This window comes from Phodopus roborovskii, unplaced genomic scaffold (assembly GCF_943737965.1).
Source record: "Phodopus roborovskii unplaced genomic scaffold, PHOROB, whole genome shotgun sequence".
Lineage (NCBI taxonomy): Eukaryota > Metazoa > Chordata > Mammalia > Rodentia > Cricetidae > Phodopus > Phodopus roborovskii.
In genome coordinates, this window is record NW_026125675.1 from 847877 (window position 1) to 873087 (window position 25211).

Consider the following 25211-nt stretch of genomic DNA (forward strand, 5'->3'; position numbering starts at 1 on the left):
AACACAGATTATACAATGTGAGGATCAGCTACAGTGTTAGTACATATAAACAAACAAACAAACAAAAAATCCTGATACTAGACCCAAACTTCACCATCTCCAATATCTCAAGAAAGGAGTGTATGAGTGATACAGACTTAGTACTCATATATGAAGGAGTGTATGAGTGATACAGACTTAGTACTCATATATGAAGGAGTGTATGAGTGATACAGACTTAGTACTCATATATGAAGGAGTGTATGAGTGATACAGACTTAGTACTCATATATGAAGGAGTGTATGAGTGATACAGACTTAGTACTCATATATGAAGGAGTGTATGAGTGATACAGACTTAGTACTCATATATGAAGGAGTGTATGAGTGATACAGACTTAGTACTCATATATGAAGGAGTGTATGAGTGATACAGACTTAGTATTCATATATGAAGGAGTGTATGAGTGATACAGACTTAGTACTCATATATGAAGGAGTGTATGAGTGATACAGACTTAGTACTCATATATGAAGGAGTGTATGAGTGATACAGACTTAGTACTCATATATGAAGGAGTGTATGAGTGATACAGACTTAGTACTCACATATGAAGGAGTGTATGAGTGATACAGACTTAGTACTCATATATGAAGGAGTGTATGAGTGATACAGACTTAGTACTCATATATGAAGGAGTGTATGAGTGATACAGACTTAGTACTCATATATGAAGGAGTGTATGAGTGATACAGACTTAGTACTCATATATGAAGGAGTGTATGAGTGATACAGACTTAGTACTCATATATGAAGGAGTGTATGAGTGATACAGACTTAGTACTCATATATGAAGGAGTGTATGAGTGATACAGACTTAGTACTCATATATGAAGGAGTGTATGAGTGATACAGACTTAGTACTCATATATGAAGGAGTGTATGAGTGATACAGACTTAGTACTCATATATGAAGGAGTGTATGAGTGATACAGACTTAGTACTCATATATGAAGGAGTGTATGAGTGATACAGACTTAGTACTCATATATGAAGGAGTGTATGAGTGATACAGACTTAGTACTCATATATGAAGGAGTGTATGAGTGATACAGACTTAGTACTCATATATGAAGGAGTGTATGAGTGATACAGACTTAGTACTCATATATGAAGGAGTGTATGAGTGATACAGACTTAGTACTCATATATGAAGGAGTGTATGAGTGATACAGACTTAGTACTCATATATGAAGGAGTGTATGAGTGCTACAGACTTAGTACTCATATATGAAGGAGTGTATGAGTGATACAGACTTAGTACTCATATATGAAGGAGTGTATGAGTGATACAGACTTAGTATTCATATATGAAGTTTTCAGAAAAAGTAAATTGAGAAGAAGGAACTAGAGCCTTATGAGAGACATAAGCTACTTCGTGTGTGGCTATGAACAAATGTATGGTCCTCCTGAGCACATCTACAGCAATTGTACTGTACCATAAATGATCTGTGCCTTATCTCAATGGAGAGTTTTGGAGCTTAACCTTTGAGACTTAATTAGACCTGTCACCATACAGAGAGAGAGAGCTCTCAATTGCAAGGGCTCTCAATTAAGCATTCTGTACACTCCACAGAGTACCTCAGCTTTGAAAAAGGGTGGGGGGCAGCCTGACAGTGATTCTCTTTTAAGACACTTCCAGAAAGATGTTCTTCAAGGACTAAGGTAGAACTGACTGACCTCCTCATTTCATATGACTACTTCTAATACACTGACTTGTTAAGATGTGTCTGTTTCACCATACTGCATGATGAGGGAACTGTCATGACTCCTTCTCATAGACTGGTTTATGTCCCTAACACCCTCTCCGTGCTCTCAGCCACACACGCAGTTTCGTGTCATTATCATACAGTATGTGATCATGTGTGTCTGGATACATTTCCTTAATGTAATAGTTTGGGTTTATTTGTGTTTCATCTTTAGAGTACTTTTCTTGATTTCAGAGTGAGTCCACAGTTTTAATGTAATGTAATTTGTTCATCTATTCACTTATTAATGGTCATGTAAAAGTTTCAAATATTTAACACATAAAGTGTCTAAACAAATTGCATTAAGTATTTATGTAAGTATTCATTCATTTACCTTCCTAAAAACCTAGGGAATGGAACTGGAAGATTATACAATATGAATGTTTAAATTTATATGATATTGTCAAGTTTATTAAAGTAATTGTACATTTAACAGTCCCTGAAGATATAGATGATTTTCAGTCAATATGTATCCTTGATTAATGAAAATTTAGTGCTAATTGATATGTTCTTTATCAATGAAAATATATACAGTATTTTTATTTTCCATATCAACTTACATAGATTATATTTGACTACAGTATTTTCTTTATAAATCATTGCTGTTATTTGTAACTCAATAAATAGCCACCATGACTCATTTATTTATTATTTTTATTAATAATTTCAACCTTCATTCTAGTATAATCTTCCTTCATTTATTGAACAGCCATCAGTATTGTTTTCCTCCCTTCCTTTCTCCCTCCCTCCCTCCCTTCCTTCTTTTCTTCCTTTTCCAAGACAGGGTTTCTCTGTGTAGCCCTGGATGTCCAGTGAACTCTCTCTGCAGACCAGGGTGGCTTGAATGTAGAGATCCACACATCTTTGCATCTTGAGTGCTGGGATGAAAAGAATGCACCACTACTGGGCATTGGTGGCCATCAGTAATTCATTCAGGGAAAGACTAATGATAACAATCACAAATTTTCATTCTTTCAACTCATCTAGCTGGGGATTGTAGATTTCCTTCTAATTATAACTTTATATCCTTCTTTATATAGGGCCAGTTTTAGTCTATTGTCTCTTCAAAATTGTCTCAACCATTCTTTCACTTCCACCATTCTACTGTGTTAGAACTTCTCAGTGAATCTCATGCCATTTCTCTGTGAGTATTTCATATTTTTGTCTCCAAAGGTATTTTCTTTTGATCTGTCCTTCAGTTCAGGGGGTAAATTAACTATGCTTCAATAAATAAATATTAATTTGTATTTTCAAGTTCTATGATAACCAAGATGACCCTGCCTCCATTCTTTCTCCTGCATTTTTCCTCATTGCATTAATTTATTTATAAATATTCATCATGGTTATTTGAAAATTTGTTTGATTATTCCAATATCTATAGTCCTACGGGTCTGTATTTTCAAACTGTGGTACAATTCATTTACAATAAAATAAAAATATCTTTCACATTTGAGCTCTTTTGAGAAATGTATACAGTTGAATCAATATATGGCTAGTCATTGAAGCATTTTTTTGTGATTGAAATATATGGGCATTCTTTTGGAAGTGTTTTTATTTAATGCATTTTATTACATAATTCCTTTCAGTTGGTTATATGTGTAAAAGAAGAACATCCAGATTAGGGGAGTTATATTAAATGATACAACCACTTTGAAAAATGTTTGACCAACTCTTATACAGCTAGAATACATATTCCACAAGATACACAAACATTGTATCATTTTTGTGGTTTATTTCAAGAGCATCATATTTTTAATTTTTGTTTTGAAATCCATGAATAATTTTTAATAAATTCTCCCCAATGCCATCTTTGTGATAAATCAAGTTTCCATATATAAGAAGATACTTTCAAGTTCACTGTAGTGTTTAATTTATTTATTTATTTATTTTCTTTATGCCAATACAATGCTTACTTAATGACTATTGCCTTTTAATCATCTTGACACTTTATGGGGCATGGCTCTTCACTCTGTTCCTATTCAAAAGAATATTGGCTATTTTTGGCTCCTTGTCTTTAATTTTTAAATTAACATTTAAACTTGGAGGTTATTTGGTCAATGCAGTTACTGTAAATAAGAATTCTAAATTAGTATGAGGCCACTATAAAAAGAATAAATTCTCAAAGAAACCTGTATTTTACACATAGCTTAGGCCACAATAGAAATGTTTTCACATTATCCTTCTATTCCATGTGTAATTTTTTAATGTTCTCTTACATTGAGGTTACAACCATTCAATAACATTAGATTTATGGGAATGGTGTTTTGTCTTAATTTTTTTATGGTTGATGTAACAAGTTATCACATATATAGTGGCTTAACATACCACAAACTGAAATTACAGATCTAGGTACAATAAGCCTGGAATTAGTTCTACTGAGTTAAGGTCAATCTTGACCAGGGTCCCACTTCCTTTGAAGGATCTGGTGTAATAATAATAATCTATTGTCTTTTGTAGCTTTTAATGCTACATCAATTGCATTTCTTGGCTAGTGAGCTTTTCTCTCTTCCTATAAGACAATAACAGAATATCTTCCAATTTGGCTTGCTTCCTTTACCACAACACTTATTCTTCTGTAGTTAAATATTTGACAGTGCAGAATAATATCTCCAGCTAGAAATTTTCAACTGCATCACATCTGGAGTCATATTTTCATATCCAAGAAACTAGGAGATGAATTTTTAGAGGGTATCACTCAGTATACCATAGCTTTAATTATAACCCTTAACAGTGTTGAAGCTCAGCACCTTCTTTTATATAAAATTCAGATGCTTCTTTACCAAAACTAGTAGCCCAGCTAAATAGCCACTTTTTGTTGAAAATATTTTTTCATATAATATATTCTAATCATAGTTTTTCCTCTAATAATGGACACTTATAACCACATCCATAAAGCTTCTGTTTTCTCTACTTCAGTAACATCTGAGTATACCACACTAACCATCACATAGAATCTACCTGTGTTTTATAAAAATTCACAGTAGACCTTCAGCCCACAAGACTATTTCTTGCCATTACACACTTCCCTCTTGACTTCTATAATGTTGGAACTTTCTTATTGTTTTGTAATTTTTCTCTGTTGCTGCTGCTGTCTACTCTTGGAAAAGACCAAATGTGCTACTTCTCTCGTAAATATCTTCCATTAATGTAACAACACTGTATAGCCTCAAGATATTGGCTAAAAAGCCTTCTTTATGCTTATCTAGCATATCTGATTATATGCTTCACAGTCTCTATTTACCCAGTAGTTCAATAGCCTGAAAGAATAAATTTTCATCCTCTGAAAACCTCGCTGTGCCAAAAACAGGCAAAAAAAATGTTTTGTATACTTTAAGTCTCTGAGGAAAAAGAGGGCAATCCATGATATGAAAACTTCTTCCTAGATCTAAGTAACCTCATTCTGAAATAAATTTCTCTGATTGTACATACTGTTCGAGAAACCATCTAAAGTGTACACACAATCTTTACTGAATAGCAGTAAATTCATTCTCTCAAAAGGCTGGAACAGATACACAAATCATGAATATATATATATATATATATATATATTCATATATATTCCTGGGGGTAGGAGAAATGGCTCAGAAGTTAAAAACATTTGTTTCTCATACAGAGGACTTGGATTGAGCTCCTATCGCCCACATAGTAGCTGACAGCTGTCTCTAACTCTAGTTCTAGACGGATCTTATACCTTCTTCTGACCTCATAGGCACCAGGCAAAATACTTATAAGTTACCTTCAATAGCTCAATCTATTTATCTGTTTTCAAGTTGGTTTTCTACCCTTGACATTTTCTACTCTTTGCAATAAATTTGTATATTTCTCATTAAAGACTCAATTTCTTCCTGGTTCCCAGGACAAAATAAGATAAGGAACATTTGAGTAATTTCACTACTGCATCAGTTTTATTTCTGCTCCTTTGTTAAGAATTTGGTTGCTTGAAATCTCAGCATCTGACAATACATTACTGCTACTGGGCTTGGACACCATCTTGGTCTACAGTAGCAGTTCTACCTTCCTTACCTCTACTAGGACTATACAAGTGCTCCTCCCCAATTCTCCATGAAGCAAAACTTACCAAAGACTGTACGGGCAGGGACAGATTCTCTATTAAGCCAGAAAGACACCTGTGACAGAATGACAGTCATGATACATGGCAAGTAGGTTTGGATGACAAAGTAGCCAATTTTTCTCTTCAGATGAAAGTGGGTTGTCATGACGACATATTCTCCTGTACAGAGAATAAAATTAGTCAGCCTAGAATCATACAAACTTTGTTAAAGCAACTTGGGCTTCAGTTTTGTTCTCAGAAAGCCTTACTCTCATATTCAAGTTAAGACATCCTAACACCTTCCAAACTCTTGAGCTCCTTGATAATCAGAATTATGCAATAGTATTTTGGTATGAAAGATGGACTAACAATATATCATAGCAACTTCCTCAGAGCAAGTCTGACAAATTTATTCATGTTTTTATTTAAATAATAATAAATAATTATGTTTTTATAAAGGAAGTACTTACTATACACTCATGTAACACTTCATTAAAATAAATAATTTCCCAATGGCCCTGTGAAGTGTGGACTCCTGTGGTCTCATTTTACAGATCAAGAAACTCAAAGAACAAGGAATAGAACACCTTGAACATGTACCCAATTAGTAACTACTGGTGCTCCAAAATTAAGACCACATAGATTGTATTCACAGATTATTCTTTTCAACACCATGTTTTGATATAATACAAGTATTATTTCATTAGAACCAAAAGGACACATGAGGTCTAGAGAGAAGGATCAGTGATAATGAGTATGCACAGGGTTCTGCAGAGGATCTAGGTTCAGTTTTTAGCACCCACATTAGGCAACACACAACCTCCCAACATTACATCTCTAAAAGAGCTTACACTTTCCTCTGGCCTCTGTGAGCCCTGAATGCATGTGATATACATACAGACAAGCATGCATGCACACACACACAAACACACACACTATATATATATTATATGTATATATGTGTGTATATATGTATAAATATGTATATATATACACACACACACACACACAAATATATACACTGTTTTAAAGTCGTCATAGCACAATGTGAACTGACTTATATAACCTTATACCATTCAACATAGCTGCTGATAGGTTTTAAACAATAGTCCGTAGCAATTATTACTCTGTTAACATCAATCAATACTATTCAGGCTCTGTAGTTTTCAATAGTATTTGTCATAGGTAAATCTTCCATTTTCCATGAATACCAGGAGAAGAGAATAACATGATGTATTCTCAGTCCAAGCACCACAAAAAAAAAAAAAAAAAAAAAAAAAAAAATGGCTAGCCATCTGTAGAAGCTACAAACAGGCAAGGAACAGATTCTTCCTCACAATCTCAAAATAGAAATAATCTCGGCAATATTTTAATTTCAGAATCCTAACCTCCAAATCTGAGAAACAAGAAATTTAGTCTGTTTTAAGCCATCATGTGGTAGTAACTTGTTATAGGAGACTTGAAGCTCGCAACTGTAGCTTTATTTGGTATAACTATTTGGGCATCTAACAGGAATTTTACTTTCTGTCTCCCTTAATCTATTCCAAAAGGATCCTGTCAACAGATTATCCCTTCTAAAAAATTAGTAGCCCTCAGGTATCTGAGCCCAAAATTAAAATATTCAAAATGCTTGGTATTATATTGTCCCTTTTTCTCTGTCTTTGTTTACTATATTTGACTTCCTTTTTTCCTTCCTTCCCTTTTCCTCCTTCCAACACCTTTATTCTCCTCTTCCATTGCCTTTCCTTCACCTTTCCCTATTGATAAGGCATCAAGGACTTATATTTCCCAAGAGTTGGACTTTAATTGGCTTGACCATTTCCCCCATATTTATCATATTCCTAATTCATGTGAAATAGGTATCCCTGGTACACAAAAGGACTTTGCGAACACATCCCCCATGGAGTGATAACTGCCTTAATCTAGACACAGGAGAGAAGCCCTAGTCCCTACTTCACATGACCTGTCAGATCTACATGACCCCAACTGGATGGCATTCCCCTACATATGGAATTGGGGTGGGGGGATGGGAGAGGAGGGTGGTTAGGGTGCATGTGAGGGGGCAGAGAGGGTAAAAGGGAGGGAATGAGGGAGGGAGAGGGATCTGGGATCGACATGTAAAATAATAAATTAAATTAAAAAATGCTCTGACTCAAAACTTTAAGTTCAAGGACAAGTTACTGGGGAAAAGGATTTCTATTTTTGTTTCCACAGAAAATGAAAAAATGTGGATTCCTTCCAGACTAATGTGGTTTGATCAAGCCAGACCACCTGAAACAGAGTACCAGGTGATCCTACATTCAAAACAGCTGGACAAAGCAGCCTTACAGACTACAGCCAGGATTTCTGAATCTTCTTCTAATCCCCCATGACAGCGCGCTTTACCAGCAGGAAGTAGTTTGGAAAGAACAATGCCCAAATTCCCAAATATTGTCTATAAATGTTTGTTTTCACTTAAATGGACTTGGTTATATAAAATAAATAAAAAAGAAATATCTAATATATAAAACATAACTGATATATTAACATTACTACTTAACATTCACAATTACAATCTATGAATCTGAAAAGGAAGACAAATGTACTTGTGAAATGTTTATCAGATCAACCACTTGTTTTAAATAACTGACTATGATATCTTCAAACTTTTCTTCCCTTTCTTCACTATTAGCTTTGCTTTCTGTTTTATTGAGAACTAATGCCTTGTCCTGGTTGAGGAGCCATCATTTATTTCTGCTTTTTAAATATTTTGCAGATTATCTGGATCCAATAGAAAAAGAGAAGGGGGAAAATGGAAGGCCACTTTAGTAAATCACAGATATTTAGCAAATTAATTCATTGTACAAATTCACTGACAAGTTCTTTTCCAATACTCCCCATCATTTTCTATAATATCTCCATATTTTTTCTTTCAAAGTGAGAACTCAGGCAATTGGGAGATTTTTCCATTTCCTTTAATTCTGTTTTCACCGGTGAGCTCCAGCTTGTTAAGCTTGTAAATTACTATCTGTGTTCTATGTGAAATAGTAAATATGATAATGTGTTTATAAATTAATTATTATCTATTATTTAAGGCAGAAATATGGAAAAGCTTACCTAACCAATGTTGAGTTGGATTGGTATATTCCCTTCATTTTACCTCTATTGCTGCCTTTCTTTGTTTTTTATGAAGATGCTATGTAAGTGCTTTGGAGAATTTCACCCTGCCTTTTCATTCCAGCCTCTTAACTCCAACTGAGCTACATGTAAAATATTTGAAGCTATTTTATAAACAACTTAGTTATTGAGAGTTTTAAAATATACAGAGGACTTTAAACATATCTTCACAAATTAACTCAATATACAATCAAAGCAGTTTTCCTGCCTTAAATCCATGTCTGGTATTTTTTCACCTCTACACATCATCTATTCCTTATTCTTTATATTGTGTTCTGTAATCTTTTAGTTTCCATTTCTCTGTGTTTCCTTTATGTCTCTTTCCTTCAGTCTCCTGTTTTTGGGTCTGTCTACACATAGAGATAGCATAGAACAGTTGGAATTAGACAAAACTGATGTTGTAGAAAAAGATTAAATATCTAAAAGATATTGGGAACAATCATGAATCCTAACTATCCTCCTAAATAACTAATAATTTTCCTAATGGGAGATAATTGAATCAGTATTGAAATAGAAACTGGTGTCAATAACTAGTCAACAGGCTTGAAGAATTTCATTCATTTATTTTACAGATATTTGAATCTTGAACCAAGAGAAGAAATTATGAAATTACATCACAGTGGAGTGGAGAATGAGAGCATTTGTAGTAAAATTCAACCATATGGAACGGAACATGTGTAGATTGAACTTCTCTGCCCAGGTTCCTAGTCATATGATGGGACCTCCATGGAGGGGCATATTCAACAGTTAAAAGGTAATTACTGACACATTTATGTGAGGTAATAATATTTACATAGTTCTCAAATAAAAAGGTATAAGAGTATATATATATATATATATATATATATATATATATGTAAATGTTCATTATTTTACTTTGCTACCATTAACCATGGCAATAAAATTATTATATACACTTACACATATATACAGTATGACAGCTCAAACTAGCTGGAAAATATCCATATATTCTTATTAAATTATTTGATTCATAAACAGAAAACAAACAAAGAGTAAAAGCAATCTAGAAATGGACATAAATTTATATGAATTTAAAAATGGACCTATGTATATGGCAAACACAGTGTATAAATGATACAAAAAGAGTATGAATCCCTAAGACAGACAACAGGTCAAGAATCAGCACATAGAGGAGAATAGGGCAGGCACAGTGAGCTAGTGAGATACTTGCTTTTTCTGTCCAAAGAAAGCAATCCAGAACATCTTTCCCCCAAAGTCTTTACAGGCTCTTTCTACCGAGTAATGATTAAATTAAAACAGATACTGCCCAGTAAAGAAGTAATGCAGCCCCAACAAAACACATTACTTAATAGTTCCCCTCTCTTGCTTTGTTTCAATCTCCAAGCCAAATTTTAAAATCTTAATTAGAGCACAGAGCTATATTTGTTTTTTTAATCAATCCTTTAATAAATTTATGTTCTCACACTTCAGGAGGTCAGAAATCTCAAATAGTATTTTGAAAACTCTGTGCTTTCATTAAATACATTTGAGCAATATGTATAAAATACAAACTGTGCATATTTATGAGAAAGCATGTAATATCTTGATATTCATATACACCATTGACTAAACTGCATTTTTTTTCTGATGATTCTAGGGAAGAGGCTACCAGCATTTCCTGTTTGGTCACTCTGCATTTATTCTCTCTGACTGGTTTTTCTTGCCTGCCTGACCTTCATGAAGAATCTTTTGTAATTATGGTGGTCCTACCTGAATAATCCAGGACTATATCTTTACTTAAATACCATAAAAAACCCTTAATTTTACCTTCATAACCTAACAGGCTCAAAGATTCTGGGATTAGGATGTGCCATCATTAGTATGCACTGTTACCATCAAAGTAATTATATATACCTTTTAAACTTCTAGAAAGAAAGAAGACAAAGCAACTAAAACAAACGGAATGATAGCACATGAAACATAGTGACAGTTATACACAGCCATCAAGAAATATTGAATCTGGTAGGGGAGCAGAATGGTAGTAGGTGATTAAAGTGTACTATGCATTAATATACTTGGCTCAAAGTAATCCATGTTCTATCTCAAAAAGTAAAAAGTTATAACAGTATAAAGCAGATTATAAGCATGAAGGGAACTAAAATGTAAGTGCTGAAGGTACCAAATTATTCTGATCCATATTTCTTTATTCAGATACCAGGATCAATATTGCTTACTTCTCAGTGTTGTTCAAAGTTTAAATGAGTTACTACATGTCCGTAGTGCTGTGCCCGGCACATACTACATGCTCAACAATTATTCATTATCAATCTCATTACCATTCATGTTAAGGAAATAAAACAAGAGTTTATGGTTGCAGTAATTTGCTGAGGCTGCCACAAAAAGTTCCAGATACTGGATATTTTAAAACAAGACAATTTTATCACTCAGAGGTTTGAAATGAAGTTGTCAGTAGGGCCTTGCTCTGTTTAAAACCTGTAAGGGACTCTTCCCTTGCTTCTTACTAATCTCAACTTGTTCATTTCTTATGGAAACATCCACCTGATTATACCCTTTATGTTCATATAGTCTTTCCAATTTCCCCAATTATATAACATTAGTGCAACATGACCTCATCATCAGTTACTACATTTACACATTTACAATGACACTATTCCCAAATAAGGTAGCATTCTATAGTAACATATTTTTAGGTGGTGGGGAGATAATTGAGTTCATAATACCAGTATTGCTAAGGAAAATTGGCATGCTCATACAGGGAGAGTGGGACAGGGAATTGGTTAAACTTTCAAAGCAGCAGTTTGTCAACATGTATTATTTTCAAAAATGTTCTGTCTGGATCATAGACAGATAATTACACTGTAGCAAAATGCTGTCTGGAAAAGGAAGGTCTACACAAGCATTGTTTATAAAATTAAACACAGGGCATAATGGTAGATAATTGCTAAAGTAAGCCACGAGTCCTGCACAATGCCATTACAAATGAAACAATTATTTTGCTGAGTTTCAGCAATGAACTGCTACATTTTCCACAAACCCACAAATAATTATCAAGAATCTCATAGCCTTGAAAGAGAGAATTTCATTATTTTAGTTTTGTTTAAAGTAAACAACGCAAGTATTAATGCCTTTATTACCATTGTTAGTATATTGGTACTGAATTATATATGGCTCCTGTACATTTAATGAATGAAAACTTTATAAAAATTATAATGTTCAAAGTAGACAAAAATATAAAAATATAAAAAAGAATAAAAGGTATGTGCAAGGGGAATTCTATACAGTGATATGCACAAGACAAATAATTAACATATTAAACCTTTTAAGGAAAATTTTCTATTTTTATTTTTATTTCTGTGTTTGTGTCTGTCTGCTTATCTATCTCACTCTCCCCACCCCTACTGTTGGGAATCAGCAGCTTGCTGATCCCACCCCAGACGATGGACCAGAATCTCTTGCTCTTTCTCTCTGGCCTTCTCTCTCTCTCTCTCTCTCTCTCTCTCTCTCTCTCTCTCTCTCTCTCTCTCTCTCTCTCTCTTCTCTCTCTCTCTTCTCTCTCTCTCTCTCTCTCTCTCTCTCTCCCCGCTGCTTTTGTTTGGGGCCACCAGCTACCCCCTTTCTCCCCTTCCCTCAATAAACTCCACATGGGCGCTGTTTCTTGTGTTTGTGTTTCTTAAGCAATAATTATAGCAAAAGAACAACATACTATCATCTCTCAGGTGTGTGTGTGTGTGTGTGTGTGTGTGTGTGTGTGTGTATGAATGTGCACATGAGCTTGTGGATGCTTGTGTAAGCCAGAAGATCGTGTTAGATCACCTGCAACTGGAGTTACAAGGTTATAAGCCACTGTCTTTATGTTGGTTATTGAACTCATTTTTATTGTACTTCTAGAATCACATAGTATTCAAATGGACAAATTGCATACTACAGAGCATAGAACATGTCTCTCAAAAAGTACTTGTTTCCCCACAAGTTTTGGGGAATTTTTTTTTTCTCTGAGATGGGTGATCTCATCAAAAAACTAATTTGCTGACTACTCTTGGACCTCTAGTGGGGCTAGTAACTTACTGCCTCAGAACTACTGAACACTCTGTGACCTAAGCTGAGTGACCTTATCGCTATGCCCTCTCTGATTTCTATCACACTTCCTTTATCTTCTCCCACACTCCTTAAGAGGCATCAGGGCACTAGGCTTCAGAAGAATTTAAGAGCTTACTGCTTGGGTTCACAGTTTGATTCTGACACTAAATAACAACATGGGACAAATTATTGAATTCCTACAATTTCATCTCTGTAATAGTTTTCAAAACTGTTTTAAAGATTAAATAAGTTATAAATACAATGTTGGTATATTGTACAGATAATATAGAAGTGTAATAAATAAGCCAATACCTGTACTAGACCGGATTATCTCTGTCCCAACAACATGTCCAAGCAAGTCATATTGATTCAGGCGAGAACCATCCTGTGCTACTTCCACAGATTTGTTCTTCCCAAGAGTCCAAGAATAAATCACTTCAGCTTTGGTATAGGCGTCTATAGCAGAATTGGTTGAAAAAGAAGTTTAAGGGAAAAGAAAATGATTTCCTATCATGTTAAACATGTACATGAATTAATAATATTTAATTTAATACAGCTTCCATCCACAAAGCTTTCTAAATTCCTCTTTGTCTTTCATGTAAATCCCCTTTCTATTCAATCATTGACTCCTCAAATAACTGCACAGTAAATACTTATTATAGTATGTATAACATAGATGAAACTACATATTTTGTGCCTTTAGTGACTGACAATGTTCTCTACTGACACCTTTTCTTGGGGGAAATGTATGGAGATGTGGAAGAATAACTAAAATATCACCTCATTCCCAAATGTCAAACTCAAAGGACACAAGAGCAGGAGACATACCTGAGTGAATCAGGCTGGTAATAAAAATAATCTGCCAGGAATGTAATAAAAATGTCTTCAATTAATGAGATGAGGATATGAGATTGGGATAAAAATTCAATCTTATGACATTTTAAGTTAAAATAAAATCCAAATTAAAATAGCAATAATTATTACAATTTTCTTTCATAACTTAATATTGAGACCAGAAATCTCACATTTTCTTTTACACCAAGTTAACAATGTTTTCTCATTGATTTGAAATTATAATATCAAATACAGTATTTTTTTTAACAGATTTTCAAACATCTGAGCTGGCACAGAGATACATAGTTTTTGTCAATCTCATAAATGAATGAGTTGATTCCTTCCTAGGGGATTTCCATACTGAATTTCATAGAGTGAGCATCTTATTCTAACTGGGTACCTAGGCACAGAAAGGGAAACCAATAACCATAGAGTTTGCCCCTTCCCTCCAAGTTTTAAGCTTTCTGTCAAAAAGTGAAAATATCTCCACCTCATGAAGGCAGCTACTGTACCTTTAATATGCACTAGTTTAATAGTCTATCACAAAGTAAATAATTTCTGGCGAATCTTCTAGTAAAATAATGAAACCTCTCTGGAATTTTTTGTGATACTTAATATACTAGTCATAAGCAAATCTGGCATTAATACTTACATGTGTATATTGATTGTGATTTGTATACATTTTATTTAGGACTTGTTTTCAAATAAGTAAGCCATGTTGTGATTTACTTATAATGAATAACACACAAAGAACTCATGGACATAAAAATTCTCATTTGTACCTTGACCAACTATGTATAATTCTATGCTAGTTTTATATCTGTATTGCCATTTGTGCCTAAAAGAATTTTAGAAGAGGGGACTGGATTGGAGATTGGCTCAATTGTTAAAGCATTTACCACATAAGTATGAAGGCCCAAGTTCATATCCCCCACCTACCATATAAAAATCTAGGTACATGCTTATAGTGGTGGACACAGAGGCATAAAGCATACCTGGAGCTCAAGCTCTAGCCAAATCAGTAATATCCACATTCACTAGGAGACTCTCTCAAATGAGAGATGGGGAATGACTGAAGACACCTAGTACCAATCTGTGCCTTGCACACACATGCATGTGCACACACACATTTTTTAAAAAAGAAAATTGAATAAGAGATTTAACTTTTCCACATAAATTATCTACACAAATTGTCTCAATCATTTCTTAAACATATTTATAACAATACTTCACACTGACATACATTTAGTCCTACAATTAGTAGATACTTTTTAAAAAATATTTGTTACATTTGTGTATGTGTGCATGTGTATGCATGCATGCATGCACAAATGCTTATGTATCCCATAGTGTGGATGTAGAGGACAGAGGATACCACTTTGGCCAGGAGTCAATTTTTCTCCTTCCAGAGTCCTGGGGTTCAATCACCTATAAGAACTAGTCACCACAGAGCCCCAGCTGGTTGTAACCAGCCTAGTATTATCAAATCATTTAATTTCATAAAATAGGAACTTAGAATTTGGCAGCTGGGTTAATAGGCATCAAGCCCCAAAGATGCTCTTTTTTCCCATCATGCTTTCTCCTCCCCACTAATGCTGGAGTTCCTTCTGTATATACCTATGCTTGGATATTTGTGTGGATACTCGGGTTCTCATGCTTGTACTGCAAGCACTTTGTTCACTGAGATACATCCCCAGCCTTTGGTACACAACTTCTTAAAAAAAAAATAAAAGCAATAAACACTGTATGGATCAAATATACTATATTTACTACTCCAATTTGCAACCCTTCAGGAGACGTACTTCTATAGACCGCCATGAGGTGGTATCTTGTGATTCAGCTTTGGAAAAAAATATGTTGCTTATCTAGTACTTCAGTTGTAGTTCTTTAAACTACTATCACTGAAAAGAGGGAACATTTCTTAACAAATCCTTTCATGCCCTAACCAAAATATGTTCTGGTATATACAACGTGTGTGTGTGTGTGTGTGTGTGTGTGTGTGTGTGGTGTGTGTAAGTTCTCTTTAAGAAATGTGACTTCATGCTGTTTTCTAATGAATTTCCCTTAAAACAGACAACATTAGGACTACTGAAGAGCAAAAATGTGAAGATACAAACAGGTGCATCTCTGTTTAGGAATGGGTGAACTCTAAGCATATGTACTAAATGGAGAAGGCACTAGAGAAAAATATAAAAAAATAGTTTGACCATGTATTAGTGTTTTAGTGAAAGATAAATGGTAAAAGATATTTTTAACCCTAAGAAAGAAAATATTTTTGGTAGATTTCTTAACTTAAACTGACTATATAGGTCAGATATTAGTGAATGCTAGCTCCCAAATTACAAGTAAATCTTAAAGCCTGACACTATACTGGTAAACAAAGGATTTTGCTGTTATTGTCATTGTTGGTTATTCTCTCATATGTAGAATCTAGTGGGTAAAATAACATGAAAATGAAAGGGAGAACTACTATATATATATAGGAGGATGGAAATGTGGATGGGAAATCAGAAAGGAAGTAAATATAATTAAAGTACATTATATGTGTATGAAGAACTGTCAAAATGTATCCCTTACTTTGTATAATTACTATACATTAGTAAAAAACCAGATGTTGTAACCCTACCAGGGAGCTTGCTATTTTTTGAAGGAGGCAGAGAAAGCCAAACCACTGTAATGCAATTCCAACATAAAAATTATGCAACTTAGTGAGGGGGAAAACAAGTTAAGTGTTAACTAAAGCCAGAGGCAAACACTCAGTTTATTTTTTATTAAAATGACACTTCAGATTACTGTGGGCCTTTGGTTAATTTCTGGAAGTTGTTGAAAGTTTCTTATGACAACTTTTTAAAATTACTTCCACTTTTTTTTGAAATTATAATTACATCATTTCACTTTTCCTTTTCCTCCCTCCAAATTCTCCAACACATCTGTCCTCAGTCTCTTTCAAATTCAAGACCACATTTCCATTAATTGTTGTCATATAAATATTATATAACCTTCTCAGTCTGTATAATGTTACAAATATGTATGTTTTCAGGGATGGCCATTTATGTTGGACAACTAATTGACTCATTCTTTCATGGTTAGGATTATTTCACCAGATCTCATCATTCCTTAGCTCTTGTGTGGGGTTCAGGCATTGTGGGTGTTTCCCAGTCTACTTTGTCATGTTCATTTTTGTTGTCCTTGTTCAGCTCATTTTTAGTTAAAGTTACAGAGCCCGCTTTTATTGGATGATACTTATATAAGACAACTTCTGCACCTAAGGGTTAGGGAACATTGTGGAAGAAGGGGCAAAAGGACTGTGGGAGCTAGAGGATTGGGGTTTCTTTTGCGAGACTTTGTCTCCTAATAATTCAGAAGCTACACTCTTTCAACAGCTTTACAAAATCCTCTCATTGCTTTCATGCAGGAGCCCTGGAAGCAAAGGTTGACAGAATAAATTTTCAACAACTATTTTTGTCAGAAGTGACATTTGAGGTTCTCTTAACTACACACAAAGACTTAAGAGTGTGGATCACTCATCCCTTAATATGCTCAATTTTCCTTCCAGGATAATGTTTCTTAATTTCATCTGCCATATCCTTAACATTTATTGTAGTCGTGTCTTTTCTCTAGCCTCCATAGTCCTTGAACCTCTTCTTAACTATTTATAGTCATTTCTTTACTAATCCCACCATACCGTCTGGACAAGTAACAACAAAATTAATTGCCCACTCTTATCTTCCAGAACAATTAGAAATGAGCAAAATTTGGAATATGTGCTTTTATATCAGAATTAAATCTTAGCACAGATACCTAGTTATTGTGAATTTATGGTATAAAATCAAAAGGGAGAGGAAAGAAGCTCACACACTTCAGTGGTCACAATCTGTCGAAGTTGTTGCAATGAACCATCATCACCAAAACTCAAGTTGGGGAGGAAAGGGTCTATTTAGCTCACACTTCCACATCACTGTTCATCACCAAAGGAAGTCAGGACAGGAACTCAAATAGGACAGGAACCTGGTGGCAGAAGCTAATGCAGAGGCCATGGAGGGGTACAGATAACTGGCTTGCTTCCCCTGGGTCACTCAGCCTGCTTTTCTATAGCATCCAGATGGTACTACTCACAATGTGCTGGGCCATCCCCTATCAATAACCAATTAAGAAAATGCCTCACAGCCAGATCTTATGGAGGCATATTCTCAATTGGGGTTCCCTCCTTTCAGATACCTCTAATTTGTATCAGGTTGACGTACACTGGCCAGCGTAACTGACCTCCTGTCAACCTAACACACAAACACATTACTATTAAGCCACAAACCTTCCTTTCTTAGTTTGTCCCCAAGATCTCACATTAAAATCATAATTTCAAAAGTCCCACAGTCCTGACAAATTCAAATATTGAACTTTCAGTCCCTTTAAAATAGCCAATCTCTTTTAAAATCCAAAGTTTTTAAGTTCAGTCTTTCAACTGTTGGTTCCATTAAAATAAAAATAAAGTAAATACTTTCTTTCTTCAAGAGGAAAGAACCAGATTTAGTCATGGTCAAATCAAAGTGAAACTGAACTTAAAAACTGTAAATAACCCAAGTGTCCAATGACTGGATTCTTTCATAACCTTCTGGACTCCTCCAAATGACTTGGGTCACTTCTCCAGCTCCATCCTCTGCAGCACACACAGCTGTCTTCTAAGCTCAGGCAGGGTCTCCACTGCTGCTGCTGTTCTTGGTGGTTGTCCCATGGTACAGGCATCTCCAAGATGCTGAGGTCTTCTGCTGCAACTGAGCTGCACTTTCACCTCTCCTGAGCTCTCTTCATGATACCAAGCCTCAACTTCTTTTCATGACCCTTTCAGTCCTGGCCATTGAGGCTGCACCTTCACCAATGACTTCTCTTGGCTTCTCACAGCATCAAGACCCAGCTGTTCTCCATGACCCTCCCGTTTCTGCTTGCAAAACCAGTACCACCTGGGTGAATCTTACACATTACCAAGTCTGGCCAGCATGAGATACAACTTTGACCGCCTCTAGAACAAAGCTTCTCTGTGTTCTCAGAAAACACTTCCTAGAATATTTCACCTCAGTGATGCTGGTCTCCTCTTAATCACCATTAATTTCTTAGCTCCAGCTAACCAACATCAAGTATCCCAGCAAAGCAAAGTTCTGCTTTAGTAGTTCTGGTATCATTTTAATCACAGTTAACAAGAATCAAAGGATCTTAATTCAAAATAACAAACTGCCTCAATAGAGTCTTTAAACTTCCCTTTGAATCTTCACAAGTCAGACCTCTATTTTCTGCACTGCTGTAACCGTTCTTCCAAACTCCTACAGAGCATATCACAGAGCTCTTAATAACCTTCTACCCTGAACAACACCTAAGCAACATGGTCATGTCTGTCACAGCAATACTCCACACCTGGTACCAATATGTCTTAGTTAATGTTTCTATTGCTGCAATGAAACACCGAGACCAATAAGCAAGTTAGGGAGGAAAGGGTTTTCTTGGCTTACACTTCTACATCACTGTTCATCACCAAAGGAAGTCAGGACAGGAACTCAAATAGAACAGGAACCTGGATGCAGCAGCTGATGTAGAGGCCATGGAGGCATGCTTGCTCTCTGGCATCCCTATCTTGTTCAGACTACTTTCCCATAGAACCCAGGACCACCATTCAGGAAGGATAGCACCCATAATGGGCTAGGATTGCCTCCATCGGTCACTGATTAATAAAATATCCTACAGCTAGGTCTTATAGAGAATTTTTATAAATTAAGGTTCCCTTCTTTTAGATAACTCTAACTTGTGTCAAGTTGACATAAGACAAGTTACCACACAATCTGATCACTTAACTTTATTTAATATAAATGTGTGTTGTGCCTTTAGTTCTACATGCTGCTACTGGAAAATTTCCTTCAAAATTGTGTGTGTGTGTGTGTGTGTGTGTGTGTGTGTGCGCATGGGTGCGTGCGCGCGCACGCAATACACATACATGCGCACATGCATTTGTGGAGTTGTGATGGTTATCTTAAATTGTCAATTTCATATAATCTAGAATCATATGTTTGTTTATATTGGGCTTGTCTGTAGGCACATGTGCTGGTTAGTTTTCTGTCAATCTGACATAAGCTAGAGTTATTTGGAAAGAAGGAATCTGAAATGAGAAAATGCCTCTCTCGTATTGGCCTAAGGCAAGTCTATTGGAAATTTTCTTAATTATGATTAATGGAGGAGGGCCCAGCCCACTATGGTGGTGCCCCCCAAGGCAAGTGGCCCTGGGTTGTATAAGAAAGGTAGGAGGAAGAAGACAGTAAGAAGTATTCCTCGATGACCTATTTTTCATTCAATTCCTGCCTCTAGGTTTCTGTCTGACTTCCTTCCTTAATTAATCTCCCATTGATAGAGTGTGATCAAGAAGTATAAGTCAAATAAACTCTCTTATTCCCAAGTTCCTTTGTTTCAGAATGTTTTATCACAGCTGTAAAAAGCAAACTATAACAACATGTCTGTGGAGGAATTGTCTTAATTGATGTGAGATGATTCATCCCAATATGGGTGACAACATTCCCTAGGCAGAGTTTCTGGGACTATATTAATGGATGAACTGATCTTGGAAGAAGCAAATAAAATATCATATATGCATTCATTTCTCTGTGCTCTTGACTATGTATGCGATGTGAGTACCTGACTGAAGCTTCTGATTTGACCTTACAAGGATACATTATAACACAACTAAGAAAGAGAACTACAGACCAATATCCCACATGCAAAAATACTCAATAAAATACTGGCAAATAAAATCCAAGAACACATCAGAGAAATCATCCAACATGACCACGTAGGCTTCATCACTGGGTTGCATGGATGGTTCACCATACCAAAATCTGTCAAAGTGATCCACCATATAAACAAAATGAAAAGGAAAGACCACATGATCATCTCAGTAGATGCTGAAAAAGCCTTTGACAAAATTCAACACCCTTTCATGATAAAGGTCTTGGAGAGATCAGGGATAATAGAAACATACATAATCATAATAAAAGCAATATATAGTAAACCAACAGCCAACATCAAACTGAATGGAGAGAAGCTTTAGGCAATTCATCTAAAATCAGTAAGAAGACAAGGCTGCCCTCTCTCTCCCTATCTCTTCAATACGGTACTTGAAGTTCTAGTTAAAGCAATAAAACAACAAAACGAGAGCAAGGGGATCCAAATTGTAAAGGAAGAACTCAAACTGTCACTATTTATGGATGACATGATAGTTTATATAAGCGACCCAAAAAAACTCTACCAGGGAACTCCTACAGCTGATAAACACCTTCAGCAAACTAGCAGGATACAAGATAAACTCAAAAAAGTCAGTAGCCTTACTATATACAGACTACAAAGGGGCTGAGAAAGAAATCAGAGAAGCATCATCCTTTACTATAGCCACAGACAACATAAAGGATCTTGAAATAACGCTTACCAAACAAGCAAAAGTCCTATATAGCAAGAACTTCATGTCTTTAAAGAAAGCAATTAAAGAAGATACCAGAAAAAGGAAAGATCTCCCATGCTTTTGAATACGTGGGATAAACATAGCAAAAATGGCAATCTTGCCAAAAGCAATCTACAAATTCAATGAAATCCCAATCAAAATCCCAGCACAATTCTTCACTGACCTTGAAAGGATAATAATCAAGTTTATACGGAAAAACAAAAGACCCAGGATAGCCAAAACAACCCTGGGCAATAAAGGAACTTCAGAAGGCATCACCATCCCCTACTTCAAGCTCTACTACAGAGTTGTAGTCTTGAAAACAGCCTGATATTGGCACAAAAATAGACAGGTAGACCAATGGAATCAAATAGAAAATCCTGATATTAATCCACACACCTAAACATCTGATTTTTGACAAAACAGCTAAAAGTATACAATGGAAGGAATAAAGCATCTTCAGGAAATAGTGCTGGCACAATTGGATGACCTCAGGGACCTCAGACAGTGGAACCAGGATTTATCTCTGGTGCACAAACGACTTTGGGAGGGATTGATCCCTCATCCTAGAGGCAAGAGGGAAGGCCTAGTCCCTACTCCAAATGACTTGAGAGATTTAGATTATCCCTCCAGGAAGGCATCACCCTCCCTGTGGAGTGGGGGGAGATGGGATAGGAGAATGGTCAGAGGACATGGGAGGGTGAAAAAAAGAATCTTAAGTATTATTAGTATCTTAATATTTACATACAAACTTTAAAATCAGCATTATATCTTTGTATTTATTTATGTGCATTTCAAGATACTGGATGAATAATTTTCATCATTTTGAAAAGTTTCTTTGCAAAACATAATTGTATGAATTTCTTACAGTATATTTTTAATTGCATGTAATAATTTTTCTCCACCATGGTCAACATGTTTCTTACTCCTTTCTATATTTTTCTTCGTGTTCTTCCTTTTGTTAATTTTCTGTTCCCTATCCTTTAGCTACCTAATCCTGTTTTCTGTTTTATCTGTCCATGACCTGAATTTTACATGTACATTTCTGACATTAATTTCCCATTTATTTTTATTTATAGATGCCAAGTTCCTGTTCAAGTTAACTATCTTATTTCTGTTCATTAATCTTTATATTTCTTTCTTCTTGAAGACAGTATTCACATGTTTGTTGCACATATGTATATTTTTATGTGTATGTGAATATGAGTGCATATGAAAGTTAGAGGTTGACACTGTGTGCCTTCCTCAGTCATGCACCACATTATTACTAATTTTAATTAGGGTTTCTTACTGAACTTACAGCTCACCTACTGGCCTATACTGGCTAGAAAGCTCCAGAGACCCCATTGTCTCCCACACAATCCCTCCGTTCTGAGATAACAGGTGTGTGTCAACATATGTTGCCATAAAAATTTTAAAATTCTTGCACATTTGTTCACCTATATGTTGCTGTGTAATTGTGACTTTGCTTGTAGATCTTGTTTTTAGAACATATACCACTATTGATTAATATCTAATAATTTAGTTTTCCCCATTTAATTAATTTTTAGTATTGTTATTATTTTTATTATTTTACATTTTAATCTCAGTTCCCTCTCCCTCCCTCCCTGCCATGCCCCCAGAACCCCCTCCAATTCCAATCCACACTTCCCTCTCTGCAACTAGATTCCAGGAGTTCAGCTCAGTGTTTAGCTGTGGGTGTCTGCATCTGCCTCCATCAGCTACTAGATGAGGGCTCTATGATGGTACATAAGTTAGTCTTCGATCAGGGAAGGGAATTTAAGGTACCTTTCCACTGTTGCTCAGATTGTTAGTTGGAGCCAGTCTTGTAGGTTTCTGGACATTTCTCTAGCCTCACTTCTCTCTTCAAACCTATCATGGCTCCCTCTATTATGGTATCTATTTTCTTGTTGTCCTCCCTTCCTCCCCTGACTCAATCTTCCTGCTCCCTCATGTTTCATTTAAGTCCAAACATGGTTCATAAAACCATTAAGAGTTTCCTGATGGAAGCCACATTTCTAACACGGATACTTCATTCTTCCAGACCTTACTTCCATAATGGATTAAGATGGATTACAGCTTTGGCTAAATTTAATTTGTCTCTGCTTTTCCTTTGTAATTAGTACATAGACCTCTAAGTTTTAAAGCTGATAGCTTAATGAGTTCTATCCTCCTCTTCTTCCTTCCTTCTTCTTTTCCCCTTCCTCCTACTCCCCTTTCTACTTTTCTTTTTAGCATTGAGAAACTAACATAAATGCAATGTTGCTTTTTAAAGTTGTTCATAATAGATTCTTATTTTATCTGTTCTGCATGGGAATGAAATTAGACCAAGCTATGAATCATGTTAAGAACTAGCAAATATTCCCAGGAGTAGAGAAACCACAGGGGCAAGTTAATCTATGAGAGGGTCTTTCTTTTCTTGAGGAGTATCTTTCAATTAGATCTTTGGTCTCTCCCTTTCAGATGCTCCCCACTTTAATAGATTAGCTGCTCAGCCTGAAGCAATACATTCATCCACACCCTGTCCTTCTAGCCCTACAAAAGTCATAGTCCAATAAGTGTTCTTTCTTATCTCTGCTTCTCTTGTCTCAGAAAACAACTCTGACACTTTTCTCAGAGCTAGCTTTGAATTATGACCCTGTGCATCATTCATATCCTTACCACTATGTTCATGGTGCTCTCTCTGTCTTACTCTGTCACTTTAAGCTGCATCTTGTACTCTTTTTAATATTATTTTAAGTTTATCCTTTCTAGGTTTTCAAGGGAAGTTTCTCTTTCTTTTTGGGGCCCTGTCATGTTGCCTATGATGTGTGTGCCCTTTTCCTCCTAATTGCTCTTCCCCTTCAAGTCTTGATCATGCATTCGCATTAGTGAGTTGCTCTCTCCTAATAAATATTATTTCTTAAGGGTAATTTCAAGTTAGCTCCTTTTGCAATTCCACTCCTCTGACACTACTTGTCTAACACTACTTGCCTCATTTGACAACAAATTCATTAGGTTGACTCTCTCTTAGCTACCCTTGAGTATTTCCTCAACGATACAACTAATTCACCAGGGTATGTTGCTATAGGTCTTTACACAGCATTTCCACTTGTCATCACCTTTCCTACTATCACAGGCAAGCTGAGCCATCATCATCAGAAAGATTTCAATAACCTCCACCACCATATCTCACTTTAAATATTGCAATATAAACTTTTTTGGATTCTATAATATACTTTTTCTCTATTAACAAGTTGCTGGCAGGTAGTATATGAATGGACTTTGGGAGCCCATTCAGCATAGAGGGGTACTTTCTCAGCATAGACACATGGGAGAGGACCTGGGCCCTGCTCCAAATTATATGACAGATTTTGAAGATTCCCCATGGAAGACCTAATCCTCTCTGGGAAGAAGAAAGGGGATGGGATGGGGTTGGTGGGGGGAACAAGGGAGGACAGGAGGGTGAGGGGATTGGGATTGACATGTAAAACAAGCTTGTTTCAAACTTAAATAAAAACTATTAAAAATACTAATGCATTCTTCTTTCAAAATAAGTCAGACAATACTAATCTTTAGTTGAAAATAATCCACTCATTCCCTGTTTACCCATAGACTATAAACCTGGGCCCTTCAATGTTCTAGAAGATCATAGAGGCTCTGACTAGGTTATAGTCTACCTATACCTAGTACTTTCATTCACTCTTATGCTACTCAGCAGCCACATTTATTTAATAAGCCAAACACTTTTATCACTTCAATTTTTCCTGAGATGCTTCTATGCCGCATAGTACATTATTTCCTCAGATCATATCCCCATTTCATCATAAAATATCTAATCTTAAGTCACTTTATGAAATATTTTAATTTATACAT

General features: G+C 35.6%; 1 protein-coding gene across 2 annotated transcripts in view; it reads right to left on the reverse strand.

Moving 5' to 3' along the window:
- Positions 1-25211, reverse strand: part of Gabra3 (gamma-aminobutyric acid type A receptor subunit alpha3) — a 179433-nt gene that overhangs the window by 14769 nt on the left and 139453 nt on the right. For both annotated transcript variants that reach the window (XM_051178247.1, XM_051178249.1), the window contains 2 exons: positions 13367-13510; positions 5867-6019 (listed from right to left, as the gene is read on the reverse strand). In XM_051178247.1, coding sequence (XP_051034204.1) covers positions 5867-6019; positions 13367-13510 — 297 coding nt within the window. The remainder of the gene's footprint in view (positions 1-5866; positions 6020-13366; positions 13511-25211) is intronic.